The sequence below is a fragment of the Vulpes lagopus genome, chromosome 8 (genome assembly GCF_018345385.1).
Source record: "Vulpes lagopus strain Blue_001 chromosome 8, ASM1834538v1, whole genome shotgun sequence".
Lineage (NCBI taxonomy): Eukaryota > Metazoa > Chordata > Mammalia > Carnivora > Canidae > Vulpes > Vulpes lagopus.
The window spans coordinates 2,629,778-2,650,524 of record NC_054831.1 but is presented as its reverse complement, the minus strand read 5'-3'; the positions used below and the strand labels follow the sequence as shown (position 1 = coordinate 2,650,524).

The following is a 20,747-nucleotide window of genomic DNA, read 5'->3' as shown; positions in this document are numbered from 1 at the left end:
CACCTCACTGGTTGCTGGGAGGGTTAAATGGCCCAGCCTGTGCCAAGTGTCTGGAAGGCAGTTGTGTCCAACAAAGGCCGGCTTTTATCATCACTGCCAATCACTGCAGGAAAACAGATGGGGTAACAAAATAATTTTTTTTAAAGCAGATATTTTGCTGCCTGCGAGAGCTGACCCTGGCTTGTATGTAAAGGACAAGGAGCTCAGCTGGCCACTCCCGACTCAGGCAATCAGACACTCTCTAGAAGGAGGCAACACACACTTCGCTTCCATGCACGCCCAGGGGCTTGTCTCTTAGCTCCTCAGAGAGCTCCTGGCTTTGCCACCCTCCCAGACCCCAGGCCCGTCTGAGTAGGACTCATTGAGTAGGAGTCACAGGATTACCTCAGGGGGAAGATAAATCTTCGCAAAGAGGGTCAGACCAGCATGGCAGCGATGTGAAACAACAAACCGACCAAACCACCTGAAACTTCATCATTCCAGAAAATGCATCGCTCAGCACCAGTGGCTCTAACGGCCCAACCTCATTTTGCCACGTTGGCAAAACCGACGTGCTCGACAAAGCAGACTTTGCCTCCTGCCTTCCACAAACGTTTACGGAGCACCTGCTCGTGCCAGCACTGCCAGGCCCCTGGGGAGCCCTGGGCAAACCTGTTTTCACCCCTGGGGAGAAGTGCTCTTGGTCTGGGGTCCCTGGGACCCCAGAAAGGAAAGGACAGCCAGGCTGAAAAGGGGGTGCCAGGGTAGTTGAGGTGCAGCTGTCCCGGGAGTCCCCCTTGCTGCCCCCTTGCAGACGCTCAGTGGCTCTGCCCCCGGAGAACGGGCAGACCGGAGGAGCTAAGCCTGGACCCTGACGCTAGTCACGTGACCACAACTTACTAGCGAGGGTTGCCTTGACCGGACACAGGAACATTTAGAAAGCACCGTCCGCAATGAGGTCATAGTCTGGGATGGGCTCACCCTAATACGGGAGGGGGAGGAAGGAGGTGGGGGCATGGAAGGAGAGGGACCAAGCGCCAGCTCGTCAGAGCTGGCTGATGAGTTCAGGAGGTTCATTACGCCATCCTCTCTACTTTCACATGGATTCATAGTTTCCATGAAAAATAGTGAAAAAGAACCGGGAACGAAAGCACAGCCTGGTCCTCAGCCCCATCCTCCACGGCCATCGCCAGGGCCCTAGGGCAGGTGAAGGCCTCTCGCCCTCAATACCTCGAGCCTGGGGCGGGGGGGGGGCTGCATTTCTTTGTGGAAATCGGAAGTCAGTGTACGTGTGCTTCAATCGCTTGAGACGATCCGCGCGTTGAAACAGAAATATAAGATATATACGGAAACGTCTTCATTCGATGTATGGCCCCGGACCCAGTACACCCGTGTCCCTAGCACCCAGCTCGGAGGCGGCACACGACCAGTCCCCCGGAGGCCCCTGGTGGCCCTCCCAGCCATCCCCACCCCCAGGGTCACCGCCAGCCTCACTTCTTGCGGCCTGGCCAGTTATGTCTGTCCTCACACTTTATGTAACAGGGATCGCACAGTCTGGACTCTGTCTCGGGGCCCGTGGTATTTTACAACCTCAAATATTGTAACATGTTTGCTACTTCCTGGTAGGAGCCAATTCCCTGAGGCCAGCCTGCTGTAATCTGGAGAAAATGTTTGTCCTGCTAAATAAACACCCGCGCTCTCCATGGCAACAGCTGGGTAACCGAGGAAAACGCCGTCCAAATATGGAAGGGAAGCCGGCGGGGGAGACGCTCCTCTCGGGCTCACTAAGACTCCCTTGGATTCTCTCAACTGTCTCCAAAGCCTCAAATATGCATTAGCGTGACATTTAACACAGCGATAACGAAAAACGCCAGCATCCTGGCCTCGGCGTCCAGGGAAGGAGCTCCTCTGGGTGCCTGTGAACACCTGAGCTGCTCCCACCCCTGCCGGGCACCCAGCGGGAGCACAGGAGCCTGCGGGGCCGCTGGGGCAGGGCCCCCTCCCCTGCGCTTCCCGCCTGCTCTAGCCCAGGAAACGCAGTAACAAGCTTCTTACAGACGTGGGGCTTAGAGACTTGGAACCAGGGCCTAACAGAGCAGCACAGGGGAAGGACGCATCAGAGGCCCCTGTGTAGCCCCCCCCCCCCTCCCCGGGTCTGCAGGTCTGCAGGTGGGCCGGCTTCCCAGGGGGCAGGGGCGGCGGGCCCGGAGCAGAAGCAGGTGGTGGAGTGGTGATGGGCCTCGGCTTAGTTTTCAGTGTCATTCTCCTCTTTTGACGATTCGAATGCTGAGAGGTCCTGCCAGCCACTCAGTGGCCAGACAGAGCCTGTGGTTGCTGAGGCCCGGGGAGGTGACATCGCCATTTAAAAACAGAGGCGTGCCCGCCAGTATTTTTCTGCAAGTTGAGCGTGTGCATGAGAAACAGTGCGAATGAGGGGAGCTTTTCCTACTTCCTTCGAAGCATGACAGATGCGCCTCAAATGGGAATGTGCCGTGAGCTGAAGCCGAGCACATCAGACATCGCGGACTCCGGCACAGATGCCTGAGGAAATCGCCCGTAGAGTAACCAGAACCCAAAAACCTAGGCGTGCACACAGGCCTGGGAGACTTCCCAATCGGAGGCCTCCGTGTAGACGAGGAAACTGAGGCCCAGAGCGGTGGCTGAGTCACCCCAGCCTCCAGAGAGCCAGGCTGCGTTAGTTCTTACCAGTGAATCACACCAATATGCCAGTGACAGATAACTGTGAACACCCACGGTGCCATCCCTGCATTGGCATATCACGTAGCTCCCATTTAAAAAAAAAAAAAAAAAGAGGAGCCCCTTTCCTCATTTTACACATACAACTTACAAAAAGTGATTTACCTTGTATATACAAACTCGATAAAAACTCAATTTCCAATTAAAGCCTTCGGAGAGAGCCCTGTTCATTTTCAGCCAAACCCAGCCCGGGGCAAGAAACCCCCCGCAGGTGGGGCTATGGGGGTGGGGTGTCTTCCCTTTGCAGCCAGGGAGAAGGCAGTGGCCGCCAGTGTCAGACCCGGGAGCTCAGCAGTATTCATCTATTCATCGAGGAGCTTCCGCCATGGTGCTGTGGTTCTTAGCATTTGGGGGACCTGGGGCTCCTCCCCTCAAATTCCAGCCCACTCAGCATTCAGCACCTGATGTCAGGCTTTTGTAGAACCTCTGAAGCTCATCCTGACCCAGATCGAGACCCTCAGGATGATGGGGCCTGGCCCTGCCACAGCGTGGGCCCAGAAGGTGTCAGGGCCTCGGTGTCCTAATCTGTCAAGCCAAGGTGCTGCCCTGGATGATGTCCAGGGTACCTTCTGGCTCTGCTGTATGAATCAGCTTTCCAAACTGCCTTCTTGCGTGTAGGTTACAGAAACCCTGGCAACCGGGTTCCCATCCCTTACCTGGCCTTCCTGGAGCTCGGAAGCAGGCCACTGCCGGCCCCCTGGTCCACGTCTGGGCCTCGGCAGGCAAGGTACACCCTCCAAGGATGGTGTGATTGCTGCATCGGGGTGGGACCCCCTTCTACTCAGTCGGGGAGAGGGAATAATTACCGGGAGGTCCAGGGGAGCCACAGCGGGCGGACCTTGGGCGGCGCCTCCCTGTGCACAGGGTTCAAGACCTGGCTTGGCACAGGGACTGGACCACGGCTGTCCAGGTACCGCTCCCAGACCTGTGCCCATCAGCGGCCTTCCCCAGCCTGAGCCTTGGCTCTCTGTCCTCCGGGCGGGAAACCAGCTCCCTTGTGGGGCCCTGCATGTTCCCCGGGGGCAGCTGCGCCCACCCTGGGTTGCCCCAAGGGGCACGGGGAGGAGAGGGAAGATCCACAAAACAAAAATAATCTAGAGAACGGCAGTTCCAGGGGGCAGTCGGTCAGTGGCGCCCCGGCCTCGGACAAGTAGCCTAACCTCTCCGGACCTCGGTTTTCCCATCTGCAAAATGGGGACAGCAGTACTCACCCCCGCCCCCCCACCCCGGCCCGCGCCGGTTTTAAGCGGAGAAGGAGTCCAATGCCCCCGAGGGCTGCAGGAGCCGGAGCCGCCGCCGCCGCCGCCGCCGCCCCGAGCGGGTCGCCCGGACCCCAGCCCGCGGCCCGAGGCCCAGCCCGCCGGTTACGTAACCAGCCGGCCGGCCAGGCTGCCCCGACCGCCGCCCGCGCCCAGCCGCCCGCCCGCCGCGCCCGCCCGCCCTCACCGAGCCGCGTCCCCGCCGCTCCGCGCGTCCGTCCGCCGCCCCCGCCGCCGACCCCGCCGCCGCCGCCGGGAGCCGCGCGCAGCCCGCAGCCGCCGCCGCTGTCACATAGTGGAAAACGTGACTGCGCGCGCTGCGCCCGCCCCCGGATGCAGCCATTGGCTGGAGCGCAGCCTCATCTGCATACCGGGGGGGCCGGGCCTGCGAGCGCCGCGTGCCCATTGGCTGCAGCGCCCGTCGCTCTCTTTACATAAGACGCACATGGAACTCCATGTTCACCGCGTCTGTTCCTCAATGAAGACGCGACGCGCTCGGCCCCCCCCCGCTCGTCCTCCCGATGGTCCCTTCCACTTCCGGTCTCCGCTCCTTCCATTCAGGACGGCCGGCGGGCGTGGGCGGGGCGAGCGCGGAGTGGCGCGTACCATCGCGGCCCGGGGGAGCTGGGCGCGGGGCGGCGGGGGCTGGGGGGGTGGTCTGCGGGGCGCCGGGGCCCGTGAAGCCGCGGCCTCGCTGGAAGGCTGCAGCCGTGGGCGACCGGCCGGAGGTGCGCCCCGCCGGAGGCCCCCTGTGGGCAGCTTCCATTCATTCCCTCGGCCCCGTTCATTCACTTACTCACGCCCATTCATCTCCGCCCGCGGTGCCGAGCCCAGGCCGCGGGCCCGAGCGGCAGGTGCACGCCCACCGGGCCTCCCAGGGCCGCCCTCGCTCCGCGTCCGCAGGACCCGCAGCTGCCCGAGTGGCCTTTCTTCTTTCTGAGCTCGCGTGTCGCAGTGTTGGATTCAGCAAATGAGGGTCCTTTCCACCAGGAGGAGGTACAAGAGAAACAAATGACGCTCCCAACCACGTCACTAGGGAACACGGGCCGGCTCATTCCTGCAGCGGGAATGTAAGTAGTCGGTTCACCAAGGCCAGAGGTACCCGCAGCGGCCCTTGCAGAGCGACAAGGAAAGGCGTCTGCAAAAGGAAGGTTTTCCGAAGGTGCACGCCGGAGAGACCCAGGGAGGGGGCCTAGGGCTCCGGGCGGGAGACGCTGCTGCACCTGGAGCACGCAGGCTGCGCACCTGGAGCATGCAGGCTGCGCACCTGGAGCACCCAGGCTGCTGCCGGTTTTCTTTCACTGAGCATTGCCTGGGGCACGTGAAGCCTGGGGTTTCTGTTTAAAGTACCCGGGGAGGGATCCCTGGGTGGCGCAGCGGTTTAGCGCCTGCCTTTGGCCCAGGGCGCGATCCTGGAGACCCGGGATCGAGTCCCACGTCAGGCTCCCGGTGCATGGAGCCTGCTTCTCCCTCTGCCTGTGTCTCTGCCTCTCTCTCTCTCTGTGACTATCATAAATAAAAATTAAAAAAAGAAAATTAAAGTACCCGGGGACCGTCCTCGCAGACAGGCCTGAGGCCTGGGACCTGCTTGTAGGACATGAAGCAGCATGCGGGCTCCGAGGCTGCTCAGCTGCAGCAGGCTCTGAAAATGCAGGGTCCCAGCAGGGAGGGGGAGCCGGCGGGGCTCTGAAGGGCTGAAGCGGCCTCTGGCATCTCCCTCCACTGGGCCTCTTCTTGCTGCAGGCAAACCCACATTCAGGAGCCACTTCTTTCCTTCTCCCTGACAAGTCATGAATTCCACTTTGTCAGACACAGATGCAAACTTGGGCCAATGCCAAGTTCATCAGGGCAGCCCTTGCCCCCGGAAGCCCTACCCCCCCAACCCCCCTTGTGTGGAGTGTGTGGCTCACACTCCAAGGTGAAAGAGGCCCTCCTCCTGTTTCTTTGACACTGACACTTAGACACCCTCCTGCCCCCTCCCTAACGCACACACGCCCCAAGCAAATCCAGGCCCAGCTGCACCCTGTGTACACCCAAAGGCCTTTTGTTCTTTCATGTACATTGACGTCAATGGTGAGCTCCATTGTTCTGGAAACAAGAGTAAACAGACAGCTCATCCACATCACATAGAGATTCTTCTCCCGCTCAGCTTTTCTGTGGTCCTGTTCCATATTCAGCTTGTAGCCTCATGTCACATTTCCTCCCTAAATTTAGTCTTTTCTATTTCTACCCATAAATCTGGTAGAAAGATGTTGAAATCTATTATTTAAAAAAACTATAAAACATAATGGACCTCTAGAACCCATCAGAACCTAACCTATTTTCAGGATCTTACAGCTAAGGTTTTTTTTTTTTCATTATTATTATTATTCTTGTTATTGGGAACTTTCATTCACTCCACAAATAGTTGTCTAGGTCTAAGTGTTTGTGGGGGGTTGGTATGCAAAGTGTATCTCATCGGATCCGTCGTTTGCAATGCGGATGAGGTGACACCCGTAGAACCAGGCTAAGTCCATAGGTGCCATTCTCACTGAACCCAGAATCCTGAATATGTGTGTGTGTGTGTGTGTGTGTGTGTGTTGCAGCGTTAAAGTGGTGCTGGGAATGAATCCTTTCCTGGTCAGCCTATACTGACATGGAAATGGAAATGTGTTGGGTTAGCTGTCACCTTAACACAGAACCCTTGGCCAGGCAAATCACTATGAGCACCAAGGGTGGCAGGCTGGTGAGGAGGAAGCTGGGGCAGGGGGTGGTAAGCCAGTTTCCCCAGCTGCCTGGGGAATGCTGTCAGGGCAAGGGGCTGGCCGCTGGTGTCTGCCTTCACCCTGCCTCCCAGCCAGAGGCTGCTGAGCCCCTGCCCCCAGGCCACTTCTACCAACCTGTTTGTTCCCATGGGCCCAGCCCTACCCACCCCATGCCGGGGCCCTGCCTGGGGCGCCTCTATGCCTGGGCCTCATGCCCTTGCAGAGCCACTCACACCCTCTCATCCACTCGTGCACTCAGTTAGCCAGCCGTGTCCTGGGCAACTACTCTGCGACAGGCACTGTGTCAGCCAGACACACCTGCCACCGTCAGAGGAGACATTCCTGCTCCGTTCCTCATCTGAGGGAGAAAGCACTTGATGTTTCACCGTGAAGTATGATGTCAGCCTTAGGTGCTTATCTTTTTCATAGATGGCCTTTATCGGATAGAGAAGGGTTTTTTTCTCTTACAGTTTGCTGAGAGGTTTGTGGTGGTTCTTTTAAATCATACATAGGTATAATGGGGTTTTAATCCATGGCACTTATTGATTTATGAAATTTATTTACTTTATAATAACCCCTCCAAGTTAATCTAGTTTTTGCAGATCTGCAAATAATTTAAATCACCATAGCTTTGTCTCGACTATATAACAATCTGTATATACCTGCTTACTTCCTTATTATAATTTAAAACAAAAGATATACATGAATGAAAATATTATTGCTCAAGTTTCTGCTTCTTTCAAAAAAATTTTTATTTATTTACTTGGTGGAGAGAGAGAGCACAAGTAGACAGTGGCAGGCAGGGGGAGAGGGAGAAGCAGACTCCCCCCCCCCCCCGAGCAGGGGGCTCAATCCCAGGACCCCGGGATCATGAGCTGCGCCAAAGGAAGACACTTTACCGACTGAGCCGCCCAGGCGCCCTGATACTGCCTTTTTTTTTTTTTTTAAATATTGTAAGCTCCTCCTCGATTGCTGTAGGAATCCACTGATTAAATGTGTACCCAACTGACTTCTCTTATTATCAGCTTTCTATTTTTTTTATTTTTTTTAAATTTTTTTTTTATTATCAGCTTTCTAAATAAAAGACATGTTTTTTTTTTTTTTTTAAATTTTATTTATTTATTTATTTATGATAGTCACACAGAGAGAGAGAGAGGCAGAGACACAGGCAGAGGAAGAAGCAGGCTCCACGCAGGGAGCCCGACGTGGGACTCGATCCCGGGTCTCCAGGATCGCGCCCTGGGCCAAAGGCAGGCGCCAAACCGCTGCGCCACCCAGGGATCCCAAAAGACATGGTTTTAACCGAAACCAAAACTCTGTTCGCTAGCGTGTCACTTCAGAAAGGATGAAAACGTCAAACTTCCTGGTCATGAGGCCATTAAAAGAAACCCCAAGTATTGAAGTGTCCCCTTTGGTGAGGGAGGTGGGGGCGGCAGTGGGCAGGCTGAGTTGCGGCCACACCTTTGCCTCCAGACCTCGAGGGCTGACCTACAGGCCAGCTGGTCTCTGGCAGCTCGGCACCACCCCCTCTGGAGGTCCTGGGCCACCACTATCCCTCAGTCTCCTGGTGGGGCCCCAGGAAAGACAGCATGCCAACAGGGCCACCTGTGTGCAAGGTGACTGCCACGTCCCAGGTGCCTCTGTCTGCGGAGGGTGGAAGCCTCTCTCCTGGACTGGTGCGCCACCCGACGGGATGGTGCAGGCCCCGCGGCAGGGTCTCTCGTCCAGTCGCACGCTGCCTGCCGTGGGGTCCCTGAGGCTGTCACCCCAGTTTGGCTCTGCCCGAAGTGCTGGGGTTGGTTGACCCTGAGGGGTAGCCAGGCAGGCGGCCCCCAACCATGGAGGTCCTGGGGGCAAGTGTCAGACTGGGGGACAAACAAGGCCCATCCGCATCAGGGCCTTGGGTCCTTCAGGAGGTTGAGGTCACACGTACGGTGGGGAGGTGAGGGGGGGCGGGCGGCACAGGCCTCAGGGCACCCCTCGCCCCGTGACAAGCTGTGGCCCAGCATGCGCTCACCGAGTTAGGCACCACACTCCACATGTGTGCTGTTGCTTCACCCTCACAGCTCCACAGGACATGTGTCCAGGTCCCCGCCGTCCCTTTGCAAAAGACCCTTGATGTCACGGTGCACCCAGGAATCGTGTGGGGCCATGTCTTACATCACCAGGCAGAGTCAACCTTTGTCTACAGAATGATCTCTTGGCCACCCTCACCACCACGCCCCTGCGGAGTCTGGGAACCAGGTGACCAGAGTCCAAACTCCAATGTCCGTCTGGAACCCTGAGTGTCCTCCCTGCCGGAGAGCTCCCTCTCCGACGTGGCTGGCCAGCTGCTGCCTGAACCCTCTTAATTCCTTTTCAAAGACCCGAAGGATTCACAGGTGCCGACAGCTGGGATGCGGGCCTTTCACGTGTCCCAACACCCACCACGGGTCTACGCAGCCATGCTGGCCCTCGGCGCCTGTCCTGGGATGACAGGGCCCTGCCAATTCTGCCCCAGTCTCTGCCTGTAGGTTTTTCCTCTGGAAAATTCTGCCCTGGGCCTCAGAGTGTGTTACCTGCCTCGTTTGCCCTGGCTCACTGGCTTCTCCTTGCTGCCCAATGTGGAAGACATACCGCCTGCCCCCAGACCAGAGCTTCTTGGAGGAAACAAAGGGGTTTGACTGGATTGTTCTCAGGGGGTGGTGGTGGGTCACCTGAGGCGCAGAGGCAGGAGCCCGGGTGACTGGACTACAGGCGCTTGGGGCCCTCCACGGGCCCACTGAGAAGGAGAGCTTGGGCAGGAGGGCTGCTGGGTGCCCGTGTCCCTGTCTCTCCTCGACAGGTCGGGCCCTATGAGGGAGGAGGAGGGGCAAATAGGAGGCCCCCACCCCTGTGGCACTATGGCAGCTGCTGTGGCCCTTGACACAGGGAGGGAGCCTTAGGGCGGGGGTGCCAGGGGCTCGGGGGAGAGATGGACTCCCCGGCATTGCCACCACCAGCACCTGGGAGCCCCCAGAAAGCCCGTGTGCTTGCCTCTGCACAGTGAGAGGCCACATCAGTGCCGCCGAGCAGAGCAGATGGCAGGTGATGGGGACAGACCCTGAGCCCCGCCGCAGAGTCAGTGGTCTGGACCAGCATCTTGGAACGAGGGCTCAAGGGAATTTGGAATTTGGCATACCTGTCCCCGGCATCAACTAGGACACCCCAGTGAGGCCATGAGACCCCGAGAGAGCTGGTGGGGATGGGGATCCAAGGAGGCCCCCTGACAGCATGCTCTGGACTCAGAAGGCAGTGGATGATTCAAGTTGGGCTCTGCTCCTCGGGAGGCAGGCTCGGGTGGGACAGTCCCCCCAGATCCCTGCCTCAGGCAGGGAAGGGGAGCAGAGCACGGAGGACCTGCCCCTCTCCCAAGCTGTGTGGCTGTGGCCTGGGAACGGGGTGTACGGAGGAGGGAAAGGGGGGCCTGCCAAGCCCTGGCCCCCGGGGCCTGGCCAACCCACGGGGTGGGCCTATGGCAGCTATAGGTGAGGGGCTGTGGAGGGAGGAGGATGGTGAGGGGGAGAGGGAGGGGACCCGGGGAAAGCCGGGGGTCCCTAGGAGATTAGAGCCTGTCATTCCCCCTGTGATCCCACCCTGCAAAGCTTCTAGCGCCTCTGAAGCCCTCAGCAGATGGAGGAAGAGCGAGCACCCCATAGGCTGACAGTATCAAACTGGGATTCCATGGGGGGTGCTCACAGCTTTGGGTCCACCCTGTGAACCCAGTCCTGGCCCAGCCTCTCCGCACCCCGTGTGAGTCCTTCGAACTGAACCGAGAATGAGGAGTGAGGCCCTGTCCCCTCTGTTCCTTTCTGGGAGACCTTGGCCTGTGTGTTCCAGTCCACATGTGCCAGATGGGGGCAGGGTCCCAGGCAGCCTGGGGCTCGCTGGACCTCAGAGCCCAGGTAGCTGTCACCGTCACCCAGAAACGTCATTGTCATAAATGCTATTGGGTTCCTCCCACACGTCCTGTGTGGGCACGGCAGGGCAAGCCTCCCACTTAGCCTGTGAGAGGCAGGAGGGCGCCAGCTTGTCCGTTCCTCACGCTTTGCCCTCTGGTGGGCAAAGATCCCAGAGATGGTTTCTCGCTCATCCCGGCCTGAGAAGCCCTGTAGGCCGAGCGCGTGAGCCTGCTGAATGTCTGCTCTGTAGCCATCGGTAAGCAGGGGCCCCGTGGAAATGCCTCCTCCTGCATTTTCTCCCCTTAACCGTCACTCTTGCTGCCCTGGCTTTGCACCTCTGGATTGCGGCATTTGTTCTCAAGCCTATCTTGAGGCTCTGTTTTCTAGGGAACCTATACTAAGATACTGGATACTGAGAATGGTTCTAGAAAGCAGACTCTCAGGGGCTCATTTTGGGCTAGAACTGTCTGCCCGTCTCAAATAGGGGCCCCATTCCTAGTGGTAAGTGGGACAGTACTAATTGGGGTTCAGCCTTGGCCTGTTTTGAATGGATTTTGAGCTAAGAATGTGTGTGTGTGTGTGTGTGTGTGTGTGTGTAATGTGTGTGTGTGTGTGTTTGGTTTTTAAAAAGAATTTATTAATTTGAAAGAGAGAGAAAGAGAGAGAGAAAGAGAGAATGCATGAGTAGGAGGCGAGGCAGAGGGAGAGGGAGAGGCAGAGGCAGACCCCCGGTTGAGCAGGGAGCCCAACGAGGGGCTCCATCTCAGGACCCTGAGATCATGACCTGAGCTGAAGGCAGATGCTTAACCCACTGAGCCACCCAGGCACCACTGTAAGAGTGGTTTTTACATTATTTAAAGCTTAAAGGGAGAAAAGAATGCCAAAGAATAAGTTGCAGACATCATGTGAAGCCCACGAAAAATTTGCTGACCCCGGTAATAACCCACCAAGCAGTGGTGTATTTGCACTGCAGTTATGTAAGCTTTCACCAGTGGCCAATCACAACGGGGCACAGCAGAGCGCCAGGCACCGAGGGACCAAGTGGATGTGGGATTTCGTGGGTCCCAATGGTAATGATGCCGATTATGGAGAAGGGTGGCTCCCTGTGTGGGTGCTGGAGACCTAGAAAAACAAATGATAGGCTTAGGTCTGTTTCCTGCCAAACTCAGGCCAAGTCTGCAAGCCCAAGGGCCTCTACGGCAGCTCAGCAGATTCCCATCTCCCGTAGCCACCACATGGACTGTTGGAACTCAGTCTAGACTCTGAGGACAAGATTCACAGAGCTACAGAGCAGACCAAAGCTGCAGCCTTGACAGGTCCTCTGCACAAGGTCAACGGGCAGACACGGAAGGCTCCTGGGCCGTGGATGTGGGCAGCTGGAGAGATGGACTGAGAATTTCAAAGTCCCAAGTTCCCAGGAACCTCCTAGGTGGCAGAGGTAGTGCCTTCTACCTTCCGGAGAATGGGTCGTCCTTGCTAGATACCTCACCTGGACCAGGTTCCTTGCAAAATGATGCTTGTTCCCAAGACCTGCCCTCCACACTCACCCCTACCCCCCACTGCCTTTGATTCCAGGCCTATAAAGAAGGTCACATGTCAGCAGAGCTAGAGGAGGATTCACTGGCTTAGGGGCACTCTTCTGTGATGTAGAACTCAGGGTTACAGCAAGGACACCAGGAACTGGTTCTAATAATTTCCCAGGATGACTCCAGCAGCGTGCTAGTAAAAGTTTAACAGCTGACTCTCTGAAGGGGGAAGATTTTGTAGCACTTGCCAAGTTTTCTGCTGTAAATACCCAAACTGTGGCCAATTCCAAGCTACCAACGTGACTCTGTTATGAAAGAGGCAATGCCTACAAGGGCCAAATGCGCGAGGAGAGGAGGCCCGCCTAGCCTCACCCCGGGCCCAGTCCAACGTGGCCAACTCAGCATTGCTTTAGGAAACAGTTTGGGTTTGCCCAGTTACAAGGAGAGCTCGACACCTACAAGACTATTTTTCCAAACCATTTAGAAGATTCCAAAAGGGCCTGTTGTTACCAAATAATCTCCCTGAGGTTTCCATTGTAAGAGTATTCCTCAGTCTTCAAGACCTCTGGCTTCTTGCGTGAGGAGTCTGCTGTAAGTCAGTCTGTGATGGATTTGTGACAGCCCACGACGTTGGCTCTCAGGACGTTGTTTGTGGCAGAGACAGACCAGTCCTCAGACCACGTGCTCCTGGTCTTCGAGGGCATAAAATCTGCTGTCAGCAGGAAGGAGGCTCCTCAAGTTTCTTTCCCATGAGTGATGGCCCCGGTCACTCAAATGCTGATATGCCATGAGGGCTCCAGTGAGGGATTGATGGCTGCCAGGCATCCTTGTTTCTTCCTTCCAGAATGATCTGGCCCTCCAGACATTTCTTGTCTGAGCCTGGGGAGCCAGGAATCTGGGCGGACCTTGGCGTTCCAGCCCCAAACCACTTCCAGCCCTCAGGGTCACAGGCCAGGAGGAGGTCACGGAAAGTCTCAGTTCCTGACAGCTTGTTCTGTGACAGTCAGGAGGGTAAGCTTGGCTAGTGGCTGAGCCAGAGACATCCCCCCCCCCCACTGGAGCTCAAATATTGACCCCAGAGACCCAGATTTGCAATTTATGACAAGAAAATGGACCTCCTTTGTAGATGAGGATCATAACCTGGCAGTCTCTGTTTTTTTTTGGGGGGGGGGAAGCGTTTTTATGCGAATGTGTACACAACAGAGAAACAAAAGGGAACGTCCAAACCCTCACAGTGATTTTTCCCTGGGTTGTGAAACACGAATGATGTTGGTTTTATTCTTTCTGTTTTTCAGTGCCCTTCCTATAGTCCGCAAGGAGTACTTAACATGTTACATATATATATATGTGTGTAGGTCATAAGTTCTATGTAACCTGCCTTTATATATTATAATAAGCATTTCCTTATTAGGAAATGATATAGTTTCAGATTTTATAAACTACCTAGTATAAAATTAAAAAAAATTAATTTTGGGTAGGATGTTCAGTATCAGATTAAACTGGCTTGCTTTGTGATCAGGGTTATATTCATAGGGATGAAGAGCAAGGACCTGAGCAATGAAAAAGCAAAAACACTGGATTTTTCTCCTTGCAAAGGTATTATTTTTGTCTGATTTCATTCCCCAGCATTTGTCTTCAATAATCGGGTAAATATGAGTTGCGCACTATTTTGAACAACCACTGCCGGGGATTTACCAAGCTTATATTTATGGTCCAAATTTTTGCAAAAATGTGAACAACTTAAATAGTCCACAGAGCAAAAGTCAGACAGCGAAACAATAAACAAACTGCAGAAAACAATCTGACGATGCACACCAGGCACAGCTGTGAGTGCAGCAAACGAGCAGCCGTGAGCTCTCGGGGATTGAGACGTACTGTGCGACTGCACATGTCGGATCTTTGGAGGCTTTTAGGAGTCATGGCAAGACATGGCAAGATGCTACAGACAGATAAAAAGATAAAATGATGAGCATGGATATACCTGTGAAGTCAAAATAAAGCTCACACAGTAATATTCCAAAAGACGAAGCAGAATTTGTGCTTTTTTGGGGGGTATGTATCTTGCATGTCTGACCATATAAAACATGCATGCCAATGGAGACCGACCCGGGGCCTGGGAGGGAATACATAAAAGTGATTTATTTCTGTTGGGGCAGATGCAGTGAAAGGGTTTTCCAAGCCCTGCATGTGGCCTTCCTTCCTGTTTCACTGGTACAAATAATCCCGGGTTCGGGGTTACTAATTTCTGCACGCTCTTTCTCACATGGATTTAGACACAAACAGCCTTCTAAGGATGTTGGCTTAAAGGCCCTGCCAAGAGATTGGGTGTGGGCGGCGTGGAGGAGACCCTGGGGGGTGGGGTGGGGAGGCTCACTTGGTCCCACCTGGACCGGGTCCCTGCAGGTGCCAGGGCTGGAATGTGGGGCTGCCCTGCTCTTCCATCAGTGAAGATGAGGCGGGACCCTCGGGGTCATCTGGGTGAGGACGCGGGGCCTTAAACAGCACCCCCAGCCAGCAGAGGGTGGGGACTGCTCAGTGTCGAGGCAGTCACCTGATGAGACAAGTCTCCCCCATCCCAGGTGCCCGAGACTGGACCACTGTGCATTCTGTCTCCCACTCCGGACCCCAGCTTCCCATTCTCGCCCTCTTCTCTGTCCTTGCTCAACACTCCAGACTTCTCAAACTCAGGATACGTCATCTGGTGAGGCAACTTTTGATGACATCCATGCCAGGATAGCAGAGGCTTTTTAAGTCTTAGGTACTAAACCTGGGCTCTAGGTTTAGAAGGTCTCCAAATCTGTTTGAAAGTCACTCAAGATAAGAATTATTTCTTCCTTTTCCAAGGATGAGCTTCCAAGCTATCCAATGGTGTTTTTTTTCCCCCCTTGACTCCTTTTTTCTCCACTGCTCCCCTCCTCAATATTCGGGTTATCAAGATTTTGGGTCACATATATATAACTCCAGAGATGAGCTGCCCTGGAAGCTGCCCTTTGAGGGCAGGAAAGGACCTGACTGCGGGCTTGTAGGTGGAGCTCCTACGATTGTAGGTGGTCCCTCCAGGTCTTTGAAGGGTCCTCAGGCCCAGGCCACATGGCGCTTGCAAGAGCCATGTCTGTCCCTGGTGGCTCTGGGCCTCCCGCTGCATGGCCCGGTGTGAGTGTTCAGTGTGTGTGTGTATGTGTGTGGGGTACTTATCCCTGGGGACCAACATCTTTCATCAGCATCAAAAGATTGACCCATTTTCAGCAACCGCCTTCTTGCGGCCAGTGAAACTTTTGTTCAGTTTGTATAGGAGACCTGAAATATGTCTCCAGTTGACAATTGTTGTGTTTAAGAGAAGTGGCATGGGCTCAGCAGGTGGGAAGGAAGCTCAGCCCTCGTTCTCCTGTGAAATCTCACCTCTTTTCTTTCTGGAAAATTTCGAAGACTCTGGCTTCCCCTTTCGGAGCTACAGCCTGAACCTGTCTTCAGGCACAAAGTCAACAGTGGACATGGGAATACCCTGAGAGCACAGCCCCCAGTTGCTAACTGGGATTCAGAGCTGGCTGTCGGGCACCATGGGGTCACCAGGTCAGCGCTTGCACGCAGCCAAGCCCCACGTTTGCAAAGAGAGTTTCAGGCAAAGACAAGCCTCGTGCACTCAGCCTTTGTCGGGAGCCTACTAGGTCCCAGCAAGTTGAATTGTTTTGGGTTTGTTTGTAAAATGCCATTGCACTTACAGTAAAAGTAATTGTTTTAATCTCAAAATATTCCAAGGTCCTCTTGCAGGCGGGCCCCGGAGTCCCAGGGTTGGGCCCAGCCCGTTCTTTTCTTCCAGATACTGCCATTATGCCTAGTATTACCTGTCTTACATTTACTGTGATTGCTGGGCACACATACAATTGATCTATTTGGATTGAACAAAGCGGATGTAAGAGAACTAACGTCGACATTGTTGGCTAAATGTTGCCTTTCCGAGACAGCACATCATGCCTGGGCCTCTGTCTCAGTAAGGACCCAGAGATGGGCATGTCCTTCCTCTTGCAGGGTCATCTAAGGGGAAATGTTCTAATTGGTTAAGAGCCAGGACCTTCGAGGTAGTCCTGTATGGACGCTGAGAGCCAACCCCGGTGCGAGCCCCATCCCAGTCCTGCTGTTGACTAGGTGCATGATGCTGGGTGAGTTCCTGAGCCTCAGTGTCCTCTTCTGTAGACTAGCTGGAGCGGTGGGACTCTCCTGGGGATTGTTTTTAATTGATTGTTATTGTTTAAAGATTGTTTATTTATTTATTTATTTATTTATTTATTTATTTATTCATGAGACACAGAGAGAGGCAGAGACACAGGCAGAGGGAGTAGCTGACACCCTGTGGGGAGCCCGATGTGGGACTCGATCCCAGAACCCTGGGATCAGGATTCGAGCCAAAAGCAGATGCTCAATCACTGAGCCCCCAAGGTGCCCCTGATTATTATTATTTAAGGACTTTATTTATTTGAGAGAGAGAGAGAGAGGGAGGGAGGGAGAAATACAGAGAGAGAGAGAGAGAGAGAGAGAGAGAGAGCACGAACTGGAGAAGGGGCAAAAGGGAGGGAGAAGTAGACTTGGAGTTGAGCAGGGAGCCCAACCATGTGGGTCTCTATCCCAGGACCCCGAAATCATGCCTTGAGTGGAAATCAAGAGTGAGATGCTTAACCGACTGAGCTGTCCAGGGGGCCCCTCGAGGGTTGTTTTCTAAAAATTAAAATTTAAGTTGTGGTAAAATACGCCTAACGTAGACATTACCATCACGCTTGTTTTTAGGCGTGCAGCTCCGGAGCACTGAGTGCCTTCACCCCATTGTGCAAGCAATCTCCAGGACTGGTTTCACCCGGCAAGATCCAAATCCAGCGCACTGAGCACTAGCTCCCCGTTGCCCCACGCCCCGCGGCAGCCTCTCTTCTGTGGCCGGAGGTCTGTGACTTCCACACTAGGGCCTCATACCCGTGGAATCCTACAGTATTTGCCTTCTTGTGACCAGTTTATTTCACGGGACCTAGTGTCCTCAAGGCTTATCCAGGCCATAGTGCAAGGTGGAGCCCTCCCCCCCGGGCCCCCCAAGGCCTGCAAGGCTGCACCCCTGGCCCACACTCCCTTCTTTCCCTTGGCCAGTCAGGTTAGTCTCTGATCCCCCAAACTTCCCCGAGTTGAGAATTGGGGCCCCACCTCCCCTGCAGTTGATTTTCTGACCTTCGGCCACGGCCACAAGAGTTAAGATTTTCTTTGCAGGCTGCCAGGGAGGCCCCCCTGCCCACCGTCAGCCTCCCCCGGGCCTCCATGGATTTGTGCACGACCGTGAACCTACAACAGCCCTCTGAGCCCCGGATCCTGTCGGCGGCCTGCGGTGGCGCCCCTGCTGGACGGCTGTGTGACCGCAGCACCGGGGGCTCTGTGCTCCCTCTCACCCCACCCCGAGGCTTCAGGTCAGCTGTGAGTGTGTGTGGGGTGGGGGGGGGGTGGGGGCCTTCAGCTCCACAGCCTCAGTTTACCCGCTGCCTCATCAGGCTGCTCCTGAAAGCAGCTCTCTTAGCCGGATGCCCACGGGAATGTGGGCTGCCTGTGGGGGGCAGGAGGTGAGGCAGGCCCCCTCCCTTGGTGGGGGTGACACTTCCTCCTTCGGGCTCATGTGGCCAAGGATCATCATATGCCCTGAGATGGAGGAAGAACGGGCTCCCTCTTCCCGGAGCCCGTGTCCTGGCTGGGAGGGGACTTGCACAGCCAGTCCCTCAATCCTCATTGGGTCGCGGATGGTGGAAGCCTGATGGAGGCCACAGAGGAGGGGCCCAGGAGTGGGCAGGAGTCAACAGCAGGGCGGCAGGTGCGCTGGTTCAAGGGGGGACATTCAGATTCTCCTCCCTGAGGGCCTGGCGCTATGGGAAGGGGCGCCCGCAGGAGGGCCTGGGCTCGGGGAGGTGGGGCGAGCGGCTCCGGGCAGGCTGAGCTTCCGCAGGGCTGTGCACCTGCTCAGGTGGGACCCTCCCTTCCCTGCTCTGGCGGACACCTACTCCGGCTGAAAGCTTCAAGTCCACACGTGTGCCTTGTCCTCATTTGCTTTTGGAAAAGAGTCACATCCTTCACACTTTCCTGGTGGGGTAACAGGGCTGTAGAGGTCAGAACCCACCCAGTTTGCGTGGCTGGTTACAGGTCAAGGCCGCTCCAGGTGCCGGCTGCCCTTCACCACAGCACCTTTACAGGTAAACTCATCTTGTAAATGATCCCATTAGAAACACCTATACACAAATGGGGTGCAAACGGGCACCTGGGACACAGTTTACCAACATGGTTTGTCCATACCATGGTTTTCCCTCAGTTGGGGGAATTCTCCTCTGACAACCTTTAACCTTTTTTTTTTTTTTTAAGATTTTATTCATTTATTCATAAGAGACACACAGAGAGAGGCAGAGACACAGGCAGAGGGAGAAGCAGGCTCCATGCAGGGAGCCCGATGTGGGACTTGATCCCAGGATCTGGGATCATGACCTGAGCCGAAGGCAGATGCTCAACCGCTGAGCCACCCAGGTGTCCCTTAACTTTTGTTTTTGATTTAAAAGTTCTTATTTATTGAGAAATGTCTATATTATAAGGAGGATAGGGAAGCAGAAGAATATCCCACTATCCCAACTCCTGGATAGTCTCTGAAATCCTTGAAATTGCTGGATGTATTTACACACACGCACACTCACACACATAGACATTTAACATTGCTGAGATCCCATTGTTTATTTATTTTTTTTATATATAATGTGTGGACTTTGCCTAGAATCTAGTTAATGTTTTATTTTTTATTTATTTAATTTTTTAATTTTTATTTATTTATGATAGTCACACAGAGAGAGAGAGAGAGAGAGGGAGAAGCAGGCTCCATGCACCGGGAGCCCGATGTGGGATTCGATCCCGGGTCTCCAGGATCGCGCCCTGGGCCAAAGGCAGGCGCCAAACCCCTGCGCCACCCAGGGATCCCCTCCCATTGTTTATATAACATTAGAGTTTAATTTTTTCATTTAAAATTTTAGTATAGACAAACCATATTATTAAGAGTCCTTTGGGAAGACCAATTTTTAAAAAAAGATTTTTAGTTATTTATTCACAACAAAGAGAGGGAGGCAGAGACACAGGCAGAGGGAGAAGCTAGCTCCCTGAGGGGAGCCCGATGCCGGACTTGATCCCAGGATCCCAGGATCATGCCCTGAGGTGAAGGCAGATGCTCCTTCACTGAGCCTCCCAGGCGCCCCTGGAAAGAGCAATTTTAATAAGAGTGTGGTCTGTTCAGCATCTAGTAAATAGTTACCGAGTGCCCGTATGTGTTGAAGGTATCAGGGATTTGGGGGTGAGCAAATCAAACAGGCCCCTCTACTCCCTGAACTCACTTTCTGGAGTGATTGGGGTAGGGGAAGAAAAGGGCAAACAAAAACAAAAGGGCACATATGAATAAAAAGCAGTTTCACAGCGTTAAGTACTTTAAAGGAAATAGGTAAGATGACATGCTGGAGAATTCAGATGTGCTCTATTTTTGATATTTCTGAGATGTCCCATGTGAGCTGAGACTCAAATAATGGCAAGGATCCAGCTATATGAAGATCTAGGTGAAGCGTGTTACTGTTATTCAGTTAAAGGGACCTGCAAGTGCAAAGGTCCTGAGGCAGAAATGACCTTAGCAAGCTTAGGAAGAAGGTTTGGTCTTCTTTTTCCCCCAGGCTCCGTTGGAGAGGAGGGAGCAAGGTCTTCCATCAGGAAGCAAATCCGTCAGGCTCCACAAAGCGGGGGCCGGTCACCTTCCAGCTTAGACGGGGCAGCGCACAGCAAGGCACTTGATGGCCACGCAAACTGATGCCTTCCTTCTGAGCCTGCCGGGGAGTTCGGTGTTGGATCCCCGGCCGATGAGGCTGTGTCCTGCAGGCTGACCCACATCCGGGCTCTTCCCCTCCCCGGGCCTTTGTCTCTGGGACCCTCTGCCTCTCAGGGGAGGGGAGGCAGGGTCTGGGAGCCCCTTGCTTTGTGGAGCTCTCTCTCCTGGGGTGAGTCCTGGCCACTGTCGTCTCCTCCATTCATTTGGAAGCTGCTTATTTCAAGTGCATCTCCTGCCAGCTCTTTATGTCTCAAATGCTCTCTGGCCGTGATTTCCTATAGTTATATAATCACTTCTCTGTTGTCATGAATGACTTTTTCCTGTTCTTTTTTCCTCTGAGCCTCACACGACTCTGAGGTGCTTGAGGGTAGTTCAGCCGCCGGCCCCCGCACCGCCAGCCCCCGGAACTGGAGGCTCCCGCCGGCCTCTGGGCCCTCCTCCTCTCCCCTCTCCTGAGGTGGTTCCGCGTCTCTTTCTCGGAGTCTGGACTCCTTGGCTGGGTCTTGTCGCCCCGCACACCTGCCCCGGTGCCCTGTGGAGGGCAGCGTGGAGGCCTCAGGAGGATGCATCTTGTGACCGGGAGCGTGTCCCCAGAGGCTGCCGCCCATACCCTGTGGCCTGCTTCCCTCACACAGGCTCGCAGTGGGGCCTGGGGGCTCTGCTTCCTTGTCCCCATCCTCTCAGAGACCCTCTCTCATGGC

At 54.9% G+C, this 20,747-nt stretch overlaps 1 protein-coding gene and 1 long non-coding RNA gene across 13 annotated transcripts in view; one reads left to right on the top strand and one right to left on the bottom strand.

The window, feature by feature from the left end:
* Positions 1 to 4,930, bottom strand: part of PER2 (period circadian regulator 2) — a 41,336-nt gene extending 36,406 nt beyond the window's left edge. For 2 of the 9 annotated variants that reach the window (XR_005989322.1, XM_041765289.1), the window contains exon 1: positions 3,393 to 3,941. Coding sequence is in view for 1 of the 9 variants with exons in the window: in XM_041765289.1 (XP_041621223.1) it covers positions 3,393 to 3,671 (279 nt within the window). In the remaining 8 variants the exon portion in view is untranslated. The other 7 variants (XM_041765296.1, XM_041765295.1, XM_041765293.1 and 4 more) reach the window with 7 other exon arrangements.
* Positions 4,931 to 4,938: 8 nt separating this feature from the next.
* Positions 4,939 to 20,356, top strand: LOC121496732. 4 transcript variants are annotated; one of them, XR_005989324.1, is made up of 6 exons: positions 4,939 to 5,065; positions 7,876 to 10,915; positions 16,212 to 16,342; positions 16,965 to 17,114; positions 17,430 to 17,623; positions 19,895 to 20,356. It is a non-coding gene; the product is annotated as an uncharacterized LOC121496732 (long non-coding RNA). The 4 variants fall into 4 exon arrangements; XR_005989325.1 differs by having other exon boundaries at positions 17,430 to 18,394; XR_005989326.1 differs by lacking the exon at positions 19,895 to 20,356 and adding an exon at positions 18,345 to 19,090.
* The last annotated feature ends 391 nt before the right edge of the window (positions 20,357 to 20,747 follow it).